General features: G+C 50.0%; 1 protein-coding gene across 1 annotated transcript in view; it reads right to left on the bottom strand.

Annotated features, from left to right (window-relative positions):
• Positions 1-7801: 7801 nt before the first annotated feature.
• The window catches only part of ISM2 (isthmin 2), an 18789-nt gene continuing 9495 nt past the window's right edge, over positions 7802-17095 (bottom strand). The window contains exons 2-6 of the mRNA XM_007941407.1: positions 14557-14802; positions 12440-12806; positions 10210-10350; positions 9865-9948; positions 7802-8319 (exon numbers count right to left, since the gene is read on the bottom strand). Of these exons, the coding sequence (XP_007939598.1) occupies positions 7802-8319; positions 9865-9948; positions 10210-10350; positions 12440-12806; positions 14557-14802 (1356 nt within the window). The remainder of the gene's footprint in view (positions 8320-9864; positions 9949-10209; positions 10351-12439; positions 12807-14556; positions 14803-17095) is intronic.

Genomic DNA, 17095 nt, shown 5'->3' with positions numbered 1-17095 from the left:
GGTTCGCAGCAGGGGGGCTACAGCCTGCCCGATTTCAGTCTGGCCCTCTCCTGATGGGGCTTATGACACAGGATTGCACCATCCCAACCACTAACTTGGGGCTGGGGCCCCTCCCCTCCACGTATACCTTGGGTTTGTGCATGTTTTCTGCTGGGTGGGATCAGAGGGCGATTTCTCTTTTATGTGTACATACGCTAAATAAACTTAATTTAAAAAACACGCTTATCTGGAAGCTGTGTTGATGTGAGTGGCTGGTATTAGACTTCTGAAGATATTTAATTAACAAAAACTGGAGGGGTTGGAAGACCTCACCTCTGTTGTCAATAAGGGGAGGTCATCAGAGGCACAAAGGAATCTGCTGCTCACTGCCAGGCATTTCTGAGACAGTCTCCTTTCATGCTGCAGGCTGGGAGCTTATGCTCCAGGGCACACAGTACCAACAGACTTGCTGGTGGAAGCAGCATTTTGGGCTTTCAACTCTCCAAGGCCTCGTGGCCTCCTACAAGAACAGGTGACTGCCAGATACCAATCTGAGGTGTGGAAAGAAATTCCTGCCTGTGGCCGAGGGAACTGTGGGCCTTGGGTGACCAACTTGCCTTTATTAGGCAGTTACCAGACACTAAGCACTCCTCGGAAGGAAGGTTGGGCAATCTACTTCCGTAGGGATATTGCCTCAGAAACCCAAGGAGGGGTCGCTGAGTTGGTTCGACTCGACGGCACATAACAACAACAAGCAGTTTAGGTCATTTAACCCTTGTGATAACCCTGTGAAGTGGATTCTGTTACTCCTTTTACAAGAACCCAGACCAGATGCCACAGCTAGTAGTTGGAGCTGGGCTGTGGAATGAAGACCCTCATCACGGAGCCTGTGCTCATGCCTAAGCTGCTTCATTGCCTCCTCATTGGGTTCGTCCTCACAGAGAGGCTGCTGTATGTCTGGTATATTAGGCATCCCTCCTGGAGTAGAGAATTCCAGGCTCCTTAGTGCCCCCAGAAAGAGGAAAAAATAAATTGTCCTTATTGGAATATGTTTAAATGCCTGGTTCTGTTAAATTTACTGAGCACCGACTATGTTGCCAAGCACTGGCAATGCATTCCAGTAGGATCCAGACAGACTGTCCTGTTGTGTGAAGAGGTAACTACCTGGCAGCCAGGAGGGCTGCTTTCCTGGACAAGTCCTGCCCTGGCTTCCTGCAGCCCAGCATGAGTCAGTGCCCTCTAATCCAGACACTCCACCTCCTGCAGCTACAGCTATTCCTTCATCTCTTTTTGCCTGTTTTATTAGGTGGCAGTGATGCCTACAGGCTAATCCTATTGACATGAATCGGCCAAAACTTTGTCCTTAAAGCAGAAAATGACTGATGTGGATCATTTTGACCTGCAGAAGCCACATCTTTGGCTTGTGTTACTCAGACGTGTGCTGGACTCGACTATGTAGCTCTCCTTTGCTGTGGACATGGAGACCTGCTTGCCAGGGGTCCAAAGAGATGCTTTTTGATAAGGAACCTGGGCTCTACCTTGAATTACACAGCAGCCCCTCCCAACACAAACTCTTGCACTCCACAGAAACCATTAACTTAAAAAAACAAACGAGCCCTTTCCACTCCTGACTGGAAAGTTAACAGTTCCAGAATATTGGAAAAACATGTAAGCAGGGATTATGAACATCTCAGTAAAATTCAACCTTTCAGAAGAATTGATGCATTTGACCTGTGGTGTTAGTGAAGAGTACAGAACATACTGTGACTGCCAAAAGAATGAACAAATCAATCAAAAAATATAACCAGAGGCAAGGACAGTGGGACTTTGGCTGCCCACTTTCAGACACAATGTAGAAGGGCTAGTCGCTAGGAAGGTCATGTTTGGTAAAGTAGAGGCCAGCAAAAAAGGAGGCAAGCCTCAGAGAGGGATTGACAGCAGCCACAGCAATGGACCCAACATCCCAAAGATTATGAATGACACAGGGCCGAGCCACGCTTCTTCCTGTTACATGTAAGGTCGCTATGAATTGGCAACTAACGGTAACAGTAAAAATCAAAGCCCTGTCACAGGCAGATGCTCAGTAATGGTTCCCACCCCCAGTACTGAGGCCTGCGCCCGTCTTCCTGTCGTCCTTTTACTGACAGTACCTCAGCCATCTGAGTTTAAGAAGCTGAGTAGTACAGCTGCAAACAAACCTGTGAACTTGGTTGGGGCTGGGTTTGAATCTCAATTGTGCCACTGCCTAACAAATTGGGGGAAAGGTCCTTCTCGGTAGAATGGACAAGCACCTGGGTGAGGACCTTAGGGATGATACATGTGAAAGCATGGGCTCCTGGGGGCACTTAGCAAACGGTAACTGCTGACTTCAGGACTCAGAAGCCCAAGGGTTTCCCTCGAGCCAGAATTGGTACTTTGAAATTGGTCAATTTGCAAATCTAGGCCAAAGGTTCTCCAGGTATAAGAATCACCTGAAGGAACCTGTTAAATGCAAAATAGTGGGCTCCAACCCTAGACAGTCTTAGTGGGGTGTGGCTCATGAGTTTACATTTTAATAAATATTTCAGCTGATTCTGATAAGGAAGCATTTCGAGAAGCACCTCAATATATTTAAAAAAAACGTAGAAGACACAAAGCAGCACATCTGGGTCCCTTGTATGACTAATGGTCAAAGGGTCTGAAACATACCATCTTCCAAGAGGCAAGGGGATGTGAGCAAGACCTGGCAGGGTTTGTGCTGTTGGTTGCTATAGTTACATCGTGTCCTTGTTAGCTGCTGTCTGGTTCGTTCTGACTCACGGTGCCACACATGTGCAGAGCAGAAATACTCCATAAGGTTATCAAGGCTGTGACCTTTTGGAAGCAAATCACCAAGCCTTACTTCCAAGGAAATCTCTGGTGGGTACATTTGAACCACTAACCCTTCAGTTAGCAGACCAGTGCTTAACCATTTACCCACTGTGGTAGTTAAGCTTGTATGTCAACTTGGGGTGGGGAACTGTGGGTCTGAGTGGCTGGGCAGCTGGATGAAGTTATTCCCCATGATGAGACTGGATGTGGTGAAATCAACTTCATGGGGAATCTGCTGTGAGGCATTAATCAGTGGAAGGAGTACCTTCGGGATGTGGCCTGCTCCCAGTATATATGGAGAAACTTTGGGCAAAGTCTCTAGCTTTTGGCACATTTGGCCGAGTCTCCATCATCAGTTCCTGGATTTGAACTAATGGCCTGCCATGTTATCTGCTAATCTTGGTATTGTGCCATTTCACTTGTCAATTTTGGGTTCATCAGCCTCAGCAGGTGCATGAGTCAGATAAAGCCTCCAGCTCTAGTGGCCTAGAACAGGAGGCAGAGCTGAAGCCCAAGGTCGAGGGGCCTTTACCCAGCCCCTAGAGCCAGCAGGCGCTTTGAACTTGGACTTCCAGCCTCCTAAACTGAGAAGAAATCCCTTTTTGTTAAGCCATCCACTTGTGGAATTTGTTGTAGCAGCGCACGACAACCCAGACACATACTCCTACTGTTGGTTGTTTTAAACCCTAGTTGAAAATTCAATTTGACCAGTCTTGCCTAACCTAGAAGGAGCCCTGGTGTCATAGTGGTTAAGCACTCGGCTGCTAACCAAAAAGTCGGTGGTTCAAACCCACCAGCTGCTCTGTGGGAGAAAGGTGTAGCAGTCTTCTTCTGTAAAGATGATAGTCTGGAAGCCTTATGGGACAGTTCTACTCTGTCCTATAAGGTTGCTATGAGTTGGAATTGCTATGAGTTTTTTGGTTTTAATCTAAACTAGGATCCATTACAGGGGCTCTGGTGGTGCAGTGCCTAAGGCATTTGACTGCTAACCAGAAGGTTAGTGGTTCAAACCCACTAGCCACTCCACATGAAAGAGGAAGGAGTAAGGTACTTCTGTAAAGATTCACAGCCTCTAGTTGATAGTTTTTGAAGCTAGATTATGGACAGATGGGGGTTCATAGTACTAGTCTTTATTCCTGTTTGAAATGTTGTATAGTACATTTTTGAAATTAAAAAAAAAAAAAAAAATTTCAGCCTCGGTGACCTAGCAGGGGCCATATGAGTCAGACTTGACTAGATGGCAGAGAGTTTGTTTTTTCAGTTTAGGACCTATTACAAGGCAAACCAAAGAAGAAAAATTAGGCAAAGCCATCTTGGTGGCTGGGCCTGCAGCTGTTAAGTTAGAAACAGACAGTGGTGGTACTCATGCTTGGCCTGGGACAGGCTCCTGGTGTTCAGGACAGGAAGCCCATGATCTGAGTGACACTGGACCAGAATGGGGAGGGGGACCCTCTCTGATTTCATGGCGCCTTCCTGGTTTTTTTTTTTTTTAAGAGTTTGTTTTACATTCAATGTTACAAGTACATTTAGTTTCACTCTCCATTTACTTTCCCCAACCCTCAGTCTCCTCTCCTCCCTGCCCAGTAACCCTCCCCCTGTGCCCCTCATAGTTATACACTCCTGTTTGTCCTGCATTTCCTCTGTGTGAATGTTGACCTTCTGGTGCCCTGTGGTCTATTGCTCTAAGGGATATATTACCATAGAGCATGTGGGTGCGACACCCTGGATTGAGTGGTCTGCATGTACATCTTGTTAACTATTGGGCTGAGAGCCCACCCCTGGGGGTGTTTTATTCCAGGTGCAGAATGTATTCCAGGGCCATAGTATTGGGGTTCTCACAGACTCCATCTGACCAGTAATTCTGGTCGTTATTGAGTTTTTGGATTTTGTTCCATGTTTTTCCTCCCACTCTATCAGGATCTCCAGATTTGATCCTTTCCTCAGTGGTTGGCATTGGTAGCTGGGCCCCATCTAGTTCTGGTCTCAAGGGCCATCATGTCCTAGGGCTGATTGCTTCCAAATGCCCTTTTTTTTACCCCCTCACTCTTCCTCGCTTCTGATGCTAGGAGACCATTAGGTGCATCTTGCTTAGATGGCTGCTTGAAAGCCTTTAAGATCCCAGTCGCTGTTCACCAATGTAGGATGCAGAACAAGGCTTTTATGTATTTTGATGCTCCAATTGAGTCTGGTGTCCCCCAGTACTATGGTCCCGAGAGAGTATATTCATTGGATCTCTCTCCCAGTGTCTGGGTGTCTGTGAGGGATTGCTCTGTGTCTGTCTTTTACTGTTTCTGTAAGGATTGCAAGTATTTTGTATCGCTGGTGTCTGTGCAAGATTAGCCTGTGCTGAATCTATCCTTGGTCCAGAGTATACTCCTGTTCACTGGCCACCTTCCTGGGTTCTGATACTAGCTACTCCTGCCTTTCACAGGCTCAATGGCCCCTCCAGTAGTGTTCCTCCTCACACAGGTGTTCCTAGCCACCTGCACAGCGTCTGTTTCTCCTTTGTAGAGCCTGAATAAACCTCATTTTAGAGCTGACCTACTCCCCAGCCCCATCAAGCCCCTATCCAGCCCCCTTTTCTTTAGTTTCTCTCATGTGACATGGCCTGACATGGTAGCAATTTACTGTGTCACTTAGATTACAGATTAAAAGTGGGGCTGGCTAAATTCAGTTTGGGTAATAGACACCATTAGGTATGGATTAAATTTAGACAGCATGCTTGAGTTTTAAGTGCCAAGGTAAGTAATGAAGTAATGTTAGAAAGGAGAGGAATTAGCAGTTTCTGTGAAAGTAGATTCTGAGACGTCTTTCTTTTTATTTGGGAAAAAAAAGCTTCTGCTAAAAATAATTAAAATGTGCTTGTGCTAACCTTGTTGAATTCCCAGATGAAAGAAAGGGAATGAACTGCTCCCATCTGGTGGCCTCAGATCCTGCCCTCTCTGACCCTGTAATATTCCATTTGCATCACTCTATTTTTAGACTGTAGTTGGACCTGACCAATAAACTTCTGCCTGGGTGTTATGGTAACCAAAGGGGGGCAGACGTGGCACTGGGATTCTCCAGGTGGCAGCTCTGGACAGCCCTGAGGGACACACCTTCCCTCACTCTACTTCCTGATGTCTCTGGCCTTCCCTAAATGCCAGGAGTGACAGTGGAAGTCTACTGACCAAGGCAGGGTTTGGTCCACCTCTGTCATTTTACAGGTGTCATCCTTTGGGCAATTCTGCATGGGATCCCCTTGCAGCAGGTTCCTTGGGGAAGTAGGGCCATGTCCTTATGGAGTTGAATGCAGTTGAGCTGTCTGACCAAAGCTGCTGAGTGAATGTGCTTCTGAGGTCCAGCCAGCTCCTCCTGGTCGCCTAGACAGCTCCTTTCCAAGTATGAACAGGAATGGCTGAGGATGACAGACAGCTAACCCCTGGATCTCAGGATCTCTGCCTGCCCAGCTGGTTCAGGAAAAGAAAAGGACCCAACTATGGGGAAGGCTGTGGCCCTATCCAGCATATAGTTCTACTCTGCACACAGGGGGCCACCGTGAGTCTGAATTCACAACAACAACATAGGCAGGTGTTAGATAGCTACAAACACAGCCCACATGAGCTTGGCTTGGGCTGTAAGCAAAGGCTCCCAACACCATATGCCCCGCCGGTGCCCATCAAACAGGATATTAAAGTGCTTTATTGTGAGGAGCCCAGAGTGCTTGAGGGCAGCTATCTTGGGACTGGGACTGCAGTCCTCTGCCTTCTGAAGCCTTTTGCCAACAGGGGCAGTTGGGACCTCAACATTTCAACTCTACAGAAGGGGAGGAAGAATGATTGGGGGCTGAGGAGAGGCACCAGGTATGTTGGGTGAGCTGATGATGTGCACCCAGTGACCTGTTGGGAACTGGAAATGGGCCTGGTGGGAGCACTTACGTCACAGATCGCCAAATGTTAAAAACTAAGACTCATTTTTTTCCCCAGAGGGTTGGTCTACCAGCACATCATTCTGAGCCCACCCCACAAGCCTGGCTGCTGAGACAAGCTTCTACTCCCTAACTTGGGGACAGTGCCGGCCCCTACATTCTGACAACCTGGGCAAAACAGGAGGGCTGGGCAAAGGAAAGGGACTAGAATTAGTTGACCCCTTGTCTGTCTGGAGCCTGCCTCGTCCCAATTACCTTGGTCTGCCTGCCCCCAGCCACAAGTGGTGTCCACCAAAAAGGCAGCTAGGAGCTCAGGCTCCCCTCCTGTGTGCTACACAGCACCACTGGCCCTCAATCCTGGGCGGGCTCCTGGGGGAGAGGCAAAAGGGCAAGTGAGGCATGAGCACCCCAGAGTCACGGAGGGAGTTGTTACCGGGTGTTAGCCTGGCCAATGGCAGCTGTGGGCCGGATGAAAGACTGGCCCTTTTATTGTCCCCCACATGCCCTTCCTCAGTGATGGCCAGGGGTAGAGTTAGTGATTACCAGCCGGTCCCATGAGGTCCTAGAGAGCCTGGCTCGCCCCTGGGGGCAGAGCCAGGGCGAAGAGGGAGCAGGAGGAAGTCAGCCAAGCAGCCAGCCTGGGCCAGTTCCTCCCAGTGGATAGGAGAGGGAGACCCACGCACGGACACACGTGCACCTCCCGGGACCTCAGGCCTGAACGCCCTTCAGCCCCGCCGCAACACCCGAGGCACCCTCGGGCTCATGGGCCAAAGGTATGCTTCTGCAGAGCTTCTGAAATCTGCATGAAAATCTTCGGGGATCTTGTTAAACTGTAGATTCTGCTCCAGTATATCTGGGGGTAGAAATGCCAATTATCAACGGGGTGGAACTGGAGTAAACCGGTTCAAAGCCCTGAGCTGCAGAGAGACCTCAGGCATCGAGAAGTCGCGAACTCACCCAGTCTGCACGGGTCGGGGCAGGGCACCTACAAGGAAAGTTCTCCAACCCAGCAGTCACTGCCCAGTCTCCCTGCAGTTCCTGCCAGCTGCTGCCCCTGGCCCCTTGTTAGTACTCCTTGGCCTCCTGCAACTGAGCCAGGTACTCCTCTTCAGGGGGGTTGTCAGCACAGGCCCGGCCGTTGTTGGGGGGCCGCACGGCATGGTAGCGGCTCCAATCCCCCTTACACAGGATCCAGGGCAGCGTGTCCACCTTGAAGTGCAGCTCAGGGGAGAAGTCGGTGCTGACGAGGTCGGGGGTGCCGGCGCCCTTGCCGCGGGTCAGCAGCCGGCTGCCCTTGTCATAGCAGCAGTGCTGGGCGGCCAGCGTGCTGCTCTCCCCCGACAACAGGGAGCGCAGGCAGAAGCGTGCCATGGGCTGGTACACGTCCAGGCGCTCGCGCGGCCCACTGGCATCCCTCCACCGGAAGCTGCGGCCCTGGTGCTCGTCCTGCAGGCTCACTGCGCTGGACACGGCCTCCAGTGGGTATGCACATGGACAGCTGGGCAGGTCCCGCAGCACCAGGCTCAGATACTTGGCTAGGAAGTCACTCTTGCAGTTCAGCCACTTCTCGCAACTGTCCACATCTGCAGAGGGCAGGGAAGGGGGATGGAAGGGAGCCGGTCAGTCCCTTGGTGAAGGGGAGAGTGGGGGCCGAGCCAGGGGCAATGCTCAGAGAGAGAAGACCCAGGTTCCACCTGGTGCAAAAGTATGGCTCCGTAAAGCCTTGAGGGCAGGAAGACCCACATCAGGGGGGACAGTCTGGCAGGCTCCGCTGCTGGCAGATACAGACTACCATACCACCCACACAGCAAGAAGCCACGGCTCACATGGGACTCTGGTCAAGGGGCAGGCCCTGGAGGCCCTCTGCTGTGCCAAATGGTACCTCTTTTAATTATCGTGGTAAAAATGTATATAACAAAACATTGGCCAGTTCAACAATTTTCACATGTACAATTCAGTGACTGATAGTTTCATCACATTGAACAACCATCACCACTATCCTTTTCCGAATTATTCCACCACTATTAGAAGTTTCAGGGTACTCATTAAGTTTTCCAATATTACATCAGACAATGTTTTACTGTTATTCGTAAGGTTTTCACTGGCTAATTCTTTGAGAAGTGGATGACTCCTTTCTTATTCCCAGTTAACGGAACCTCAGTGCCCCCTAGGCAATGACTCTCCCCTCCCGTCGCTCCCTCCTACCTGAATGCGGGATGGTGGTGAAGATCCTGGGACCTTGAAGGAGCCAGGGTGGCTGGGGAGCAGCAGTTATTAACCAACTGATATTGAAGTGTCATGGTATTTTAACCACTGGTCCACTCTTCTTCTCTCTCACGCCCTATGACCTTGGGCGAGTCACTCTGCCCTCTGTGGCTCTCCCTGTCCACACTGCCTGCTCCCTACGGTGGGGAATGTGGCCTCAGACTCTGACCACACAGAACAAATTGCTCTTTTCTTTTTGCTCCCAGACCTGTTAGACATCTCAGTGCTCAAATGGGTCCTGTGTGTTTCTCCCCATGAGACCTGCACTCCATGACGGCGGAGACCAGACCTTGGTCTTCTGGGAATCCCCAGCCCCAGCAGTGCCAAGGCCTGTACAGGCTCAATAAGCCTCTTCTGTGTTGGGCATGGGCCTCACCTGCAAGGTGAGCTACCGGCAGCTGCATGCCTTCCTCTCAAAGTGTGGATGAGACCAAGACACAATAACTTGAGAGTGTGCTGGTGAAAGCCTGGCATGTGCCAAGCTGCCTGGAAGCAGTAGTACTGGAGTTCAGTATCCTGATCTGCTTCTCACAGACATCACTGCCTCTCCCTCCCCAGACAGAGCCTGGCCAGGAACCTCCAGTGACTAGGGAATGGAAGGCAGAATGTTCCCAGCCACTAGATGACCTTCAAGCTCTGTGGCTCCCATCATAGGCCCAAGACCTTCTTCTCAGCAGGAGTTTCAGGCTGGGAAAAGCCAACAGGCCTGGCTAGAAAGCCCAAAGAAACTAGAGGTCTCTTGATGGGAGGCATGGCTTCCAGCTGGAAAAAGTACTCCCTATCTTGAGTGGATGGAGGTAGGGTCCTCCCTGTGCAATAAAGCTCCACCCTCCACCCAGTCAGCACCTAGCCCCCTAGCTTACCTGGGCTAAGCACGTCCGTAGCATTGTGGACCAGGGGCTGCCACCCCTCACTGGGAAAGCCCAATGTGTCCTCATCCTCAGCACCTTTGGGAAAAGAGGAGGCCAGGTTGGTAGGACCCCAGGGGCACCTCTGTGCTCCGGATGGGGAAACCCAGCCTTCACAAGGCTCTTGGTGCCCGTAGCGTCTGGGACAAGGCAGGGCCACCACACTGGTGAGCTTCCTGCATCCCCTCTCCCAAGCCCACCCCTTGGGCACAAGCCTCGGATGCCCAGTTCCCAGTGGACCAAGACAAGACTCTCAGCCAAACCAGCCACTCCCTATGTAGAGGCTAGGGCTCATCTCACCAGGACAGGGAAGCAGGTCGCAGGCCCGGGACTCGGTAGCAGTGCAGGCATAGCCACAGGGCCGCGTCCTCCGCTGGCTGCCACTGCCGCAGCTCCCAGTGCAAGGAGACCAGGGGCTCCACTCCTCTTGAGGCTCAAAGTCTGGGTTGAAGCAGGGAGCTGGGGGTGAGTGAGAACAGCCCACGGGAGCACATGTGCAAATTCAGAGGTGACACCCCATCATCAGGAGGATGCAACTGTGCCATGGTGCCTAGCCTACACAAACGTACAAGGTGGCCCTACAGAAAGGGTACAACCCCAGTCACCAGCTCTGTGCCAACACAGCAATGAAGACGAACAGGGATCTGGGGCTAGAAGCCAGCAGGGCCCAGATGTGGCCTGACCACTGTTGGTGTGACTTTGGGCAAGTCCTCCACCTCTCTGAGCAATAATTTTTGATGTCAATCAAAACTAAGGCTGGCGCTGAATGATCAGATCTGTCTAGGCAAAAAGGAATATACTCATGACCATATATAAGGCTGGCAGCTGCTATTTCTACATACATATTTGCATGTGCTGTAAAAATGTCCATCTAAATAGAACTAACAGGGCAAAGTTTTTTTTTTTTTTTAAAAAAAAAAACAGCTAAGGCTGGTAATCCTTCCCTGGTACTTAACGTGTTAAGGGAAGACCTTGCTGCCCAAGTGAGGGACCCGCCTCAGTCTGGGGGACCAGACATCTGCCGTGATCTGGCTGTGCAGAGCCTAAGACAGGTGCTCACTGTCTTATACCCCCCAGAAATACCACCACAGCCACAGCCTGGCAGCCAGAGCAGGCCAGCACCAAGAGTGTAAGGAGCACTGATGGGCAAAAAGCTTAGAGTTGGGACAATTGTGTTACCTGACATATTTTTTAGTGATGGGAAAAGCCCCCCACGAGTGGCACTTCAGTCCAATAAGGTGGCTCCAGAGCAAAGGGCTGCAACTGTGCATGAAAAAGGTCTACACCCAGAGAAAACGTGAGCCACAGCGTGCAGAAATAAAAGCCGTCATCACCAGGACTGGTAGCTTTGGGCAATATTCTGTTCTGAACAGTCTGTGCTGTTAGGTTGTTTTCTAATAAAAATAAGAAAAAATAGGCACTACTTATAGACTGTATTTACTATATGTCAGCACTTGACATGTAATAATTCATTTAATACTCCCTTCAGCCTTATGAGGGGGCTCTGGTAGCGTAGTGCCTAAGGCACTTGACTGCTAACCAGAAGGCTGGCAGTTCAAACCCACCAGCCACTCCTTGGAAGGAAGGTTGGCGATCTACTTCCGTAGTGATACTGCCTCGGAAACCCAAGGAGGGGTCACTATGAGTTGGGTCCGACTCGATGGCACATAACAACACAACAACAAAACCCTTATGAAGTAAGGATCAAGCCATTCCCCATTTTATAGAGGAAGGAACTGAAGCACAGAGAGGGTAAGTAACTTGCCCAAGGTCACTCAGCTAGTAAGCGACAAAGCCAGGATTCAAATCCAGAGTCTGGAAATAAGGACAGTTATGAGTGGTAGGATTAATATTTCTCAACTTGTTGGAAACTAATAGATATGAATATATATAATATTAAGTGTCTGCTTTGCCTAGGGGATCTCAGGCCTGTGGTGAGAGTAAATGCTGTTTAAAAGAAACAAAAACAAAAAATTTTACTTGCTATTGGTACTGTTAGGAGCTCTGGTAGCATAGTGGCTAAGACACTTGCCTGCTAACCAGAGGGCTGGCGGTTCAAACCCACCAGCCACTCCTCGGAAGGAAGGTTGGGCAATCCTACTTCCGTAGTGATACTGCCTCGGAAACCCAAGGAGGGGTCGCTATGAGTCGGGGCCGACTCGACGGCACATAACAACAACAACAACATTGGTACTGTTAGGAGCTCTGGTGGGTAAAGCATTTGGCTGCTAACCAGATGGTTGGCAGTTCAAGTCCACCAGCTGCTCCATGGGAGGAAGATGAGGCAATCTATTTCCATAAAGATTTATAGCCTTGGAAACTCAATGGGGGTTGCTATGAGTGGAATTCGACTCGCTGGCAGTGGGTATTGGTATTGCTACTATTTTGATGATGATGTTTACACAGGGCCTGAGCTCTTCACTTTCCCAGCTATCCCTGCCCGGAAACCCTCAGCCCTCTCTCCCATCCCCATTTCCATTCAAGGTCTCAGGGGGCAACTGCCTGGAGATGGTAAGATGGGAAGGCTCACCATGGCTATCTGTCTCCTTGAAGGCCCAGTCTCCGGGGGCCAGCCAGCCCTGGTCCCAGCTGCCCGCAGCCCCACTGAACCCAGGCTCCTCCTCGTCCTCCTCCTCCTCTTCCTCATCGGTGTCCTGGTCCTCACCCTCGCTGTACTCTTCAGGGTGATTCTCCTCCACTCCTTCCTCCTCCTCTGGGGCTCGACCTTCAAGATGGGTGCCCCCCTCCTCGCCCTCCAGGTAGCCCCAGAAGAGGGGCCAGAAGAGTTCCTTGGCGGGCAACCAGCTGGGGGTGCCCTGGGGCCAACGGTTGCTGGGCTCTGCCAGCAAGTCCATCTCCACCTCGGCCTGCGGGTCCTCCACCACCTCGATGGTCACCTGCAGGAGGACAGATGGCAGGCTGGCTAGTGAGGGAGGGCTCAGAGCCACACTCCAGAGAAGGGAGAACAGAGACGGCAGCAGAGGCAAGAGCTTGAGCCCTCGCCTCCAAATCAGCTTCTTCTCTTGGTTCATCTCCGTGACCTTGGGTAACAGCTTAAGGCTTGACTGTGCGTTAGAAGGTGCTTTTTAAAACAACCCTGACTCCCACATCCTGCCCCAGATGTGGATTTAACTGGTAGGGCTGGGCACAGTGGTTCTAACATGCAGCCAGGGTTCAGAGACACATGGGGGTGGAAAGCTGGCTTGGAGTTCTGGCTCCACCAGCAGGCAGGCTGGCAGCCTCAGGGGCCACGAAGCAGCTCCTTGCCGCCATTTCCTCATCTGTGGAGCGGGAAAATGAGAGCTACTAGATGTCAAAACGCCACAGCAGCCCTTGAGAGGGGCTCTCTCACCCTATTTATGGACAGGGAATAAATAAATCATTTATGTGAAGGTCAACTTTATACAAATGATTTTGGGCTGTTATAAAGTAATAAGAGGTCATTATACAAAATTTTGGGAAAAATCACTTATAATTCCATCACTGACAGAACATTTTGGTGCTTAATCTTCCAGTTTGTATACACACACACTTACACACACATATGTTCACTTATTTATATGTATATATGGAAGCTCTGGTGGCATAGTGCCTAAGGCACTTGACTGCTAACCAGAAGGCTGGCAGTTCAAACCCACCAGCCACTCCTCAGAAGGAAGGCTGGGCAATCTACTTCCATAGAGACACCCCCTCAGAAACCCAAGGAGGGGTCGTTATGAGTTGGATCTGACTCGACAGCAGTGAGAGTGAGTAGACACACACATATATGTGCTCATACATATTTCTACGTATATGTGTATATATATACACACACACACACACATATACACGCATGAAGGATCTCTGGTGGTACAGTAGTTAAAGTGCTCTGCTGCTAACCAAAAGGCCAGTGGCAATCTACTTCCATAAAGATTACAGCCGTGGAAACCCTATGGGGCAGTTGTACTCTGTCCTCTAGGGTGCTGTGAGTTGGGATCGACCCGATGGCAAACCATAATAACATACACTGTTTAACATACACTGCTAAACAATTATAGAATCTCATGTTCCATACTTTCAGGGTCTTCTGGTCGTTCTCTTTTTGTTAAAGTGCGTTGTAAACCGTAGATGAGGCACAAAAGTCAGCATTAGTATCATTAAGGACTCAGGGTGTGTTCACTGGAATTCCACTCAGCCCACCCCCGTATCCTCTGGTAAAAGCCCTTCTGCAGGGCAGTCTCCAGCCCCCTCTAGCCCACTGCACTGCGCACTGAGCTCCTTTTGCAGTGGCCTGCAGTGAGGGGCTGGGCCCGGGCGGGGACCCCACCTCAAGCTTTCCCTCAAGGCCCTGTCATACTCCCAGAACCCCTGCAGCTCACAGCAGCCCTGCAGGTTGATGCTCTGTGCCCCTTGCTACGGTCTAGGAAGCAGAGGCTCAGGGAAGTCAGGTGTCTGGCCCACAGTCCCACAGCTAGAAAGTGGAAAAGGGGCAGGTGCTCTCCCCACGACACCACAGTGAGAGCACGAGGTCAACTTCTCTGAGCACACACAGGACCCCTGCCCTCCCAGGAATACTGAATGGGGGCCTGGGCAGCTGCCAGCCCGCAGAGCTGAGCCATTCAGCCCAGCCCCTTCCCCGGTGTCCCCTGGCCCTTGGGGAGCTCTCACCTGGATGTTGGGGTTCGGGGCACTCAAGTCCGTGTTGGCCAGGCCTGGCAGCTTCTGCAGCTCCAGCAGCAAAGGGGTGTCTTCCAGTGGCCCAGGAGAGGTGGCCTCGTCTGGGGTTAGGGAGGCTGATTTGGGGAGGGTCTGGCGTCTCTGGTGCTGGTGAGACCCTGCTTGGAAGCGGGCTCGGGGGAGCAACGGGATCTCCTCCTGGTCCTTGGGAGGCTGGGGATCTGGTGAGGCAGAGAGCTGAGGGGGACAGAGCAGAGCAAAGGGGTGACAGAGGTCAGAGTTCACCCCATGTGGACCCTGAAAAGGCAGGTTGCAGGGATTTGGGGGCCTGGGGTCTGACTCAGCTTACAAACTCATACTGTGACTTAAGCCTCTTTGGACCTTGTACAGGTTAAGAGAAATCCCAGTGCTGCCCGCTTTAACACCCTCAGAAGCCAAGAGAGGGTGCAGTCAGACAGTGCTGTGCATCCACAAAGTGCTTCGACAAATGACGCCAACATTAGACGTACACTGTTGTGTTGTTGTGAGGTGCTGTTGGGTCAGCTCCGACTCACAGTGACCCCGTGTACCAGAGTGAAACACGGCCCGGTCTTGCGCCCTCCTCACGAGCACTGCATGCTTGAGCCACCGCTGCAGCCACTGCGTCAGTCTCTCATGGTGAAGGTCCTCTGACCCCCTACTCTACCAACACCGAAACTGAAAGGCATAAGCTCCTTGTCCATCTTCCTTACTCGCTGTTCAGCGTTCACAAGCATACGAGACAACTGAAAACACCATGGCTTGGGTCAGGGGCACCTTAGTCTTCAGCGTGACATCTTTACTCCTTAACACTTTAAAGAAGTCTTTTGTAGCAGATCTGCCCACTGCAATATAACATCTGATTTCCTGACTGCAGCTTCCCTGGATGTTTATTGCGGATCCAAGTAAAATGAAATCCCTGACAACTTCCATCTTTTCTCCATTTATCATGATTTTGTTTATTGGTCCAGTTGTGAGGATTTTTGTTTTAGGTTGAGGTGTAATCCATACTGCAGACTGTAGTCTTTGATCTTCATCATAAGTGCTTCAAGTCTTCTTCATATTCAGCAAGGAAGGTTGTATTGTCTGCATATCGCAGACCGTTAATGAGTCTTCATCTAATCCTGATGCTGCATTCTTCTTCATATAGTCCAGCTTCTCAGATTATTTGCTCAGTATACAGATTGAATAAGTATGGTAAAAAGATACAATCCTGACACATGCCTTTCCTGATTTTAAACCTTGCAGTATCCCCTTGTTCTATCAGAGGGATAACCTCCTGGTCTACATACAGGTGTCTCATGGGAATAATTAAGTGTTCTGGAATTCCCATTCTTTGCAATGTTACTCATGATTTACTATGATCTACACAGTGGAATACCTTTGCATGGTCAATAAAACACAAGTAAACACCTTTCTGGGCCAGGATCCATCTGACATCAGCAAGGACATCCCTTGTTCCACATCCTCTTGTGAATACAGCTTGAATTTCTGAAAGTTTCTTGTCAGTATACTGCAGCAACCATTTTTGAATTATCTTCAGCAAAATATTACTTGTGTGTGATACTGGTGATAAACCAAAAACCAAACCAAACTCACTGCTGTCAAGTTGGCTCCGACTCACCGCGACCCCTCCTTGGGTTTCTGAGGTGATATCACTACAGAAGTAAGATTGCCCAATCTTCCTTCTGAGGAGTGGATATTAATGGTATTATATGATAATTTCCACATTCTGTTGGATCACATTTCTTTGGAATGGGCATAAATAAGGATCTCTTCCTGATGATTAGCCAGGTAGCTGTCTTCTAAATTTCTTGGCGAAAACAAGTAAGTGCCTCCAGCACTGTATCCATTTGTTGAAACATCTCAATGGGTATTCCATCAACTCCTGGAGCCTTAGTTTTTGCCAGTTTCTTCTGTGCAGCTTGGACTTCTTCCTTTAGTACCATAGGTTCTTGATCAAATGCTACCTCCTAAAATGGTTGAACATAGACCAATTCTTTTTGGTACAGTGAGGGTATATTCCTTCCATCTTTTTTTTTTTTTTTTAATTTTTATTGTAATCTGGGTGAAGTTTACAGAGAAAATTCATTTCCATACAGCAGTTCATACACATTTTTTGTTTCATGACATTGACTACAATTCCCTACAGTGTAACAGCTGTTTTCCCACTTCCTCCCTGTAGTTACCTCTTCCCTGTGTCCTTCTTTCCTATGCATTCCTGCTCCCCGAGCTATCTCCCTGTGCAAACACTGACCTTCTGTTCTCTCATGATTGACTGTTCTAAGGAGTGGATCTTCATGATGTAAATGTTCACCCTATATTCCTGTCTATTGCTTGGCAGGAAGCCATAGGAGTGAGTTCAATTCTAGACCTGAAGGGTAACTAGGGGCCATAGTCTCGGGGTCTCACAAGGCTCTGTTGTTGTTATGTGCCGTCGAGTCAGCCCTGACTCATAGCGACCCCTCCTTGGGTTTCCGAGGCAGTATCACTACGGAAGTAGGATTGCCCA

This window comes from Orycteropus afer, unplaced genomic scaffold (genome assembly GCF_000298275.1).
Source record: "Orycteropus afer afer isolate SDZICR_OR568_19922 unplaced genomic scaffold, OryAfe1.0 scaffold00079, whole genome shotgun sequence".
Lineage (NCBI taxonomy): Eukaryota > Metazoa > Chordata > Mammalia > Tubulidentata > Orycteropodidae > Orycteropus > Orycteropus afer.
This window is presented reverse-complemented; position numbering and strand designations above follow the sequence as displayed.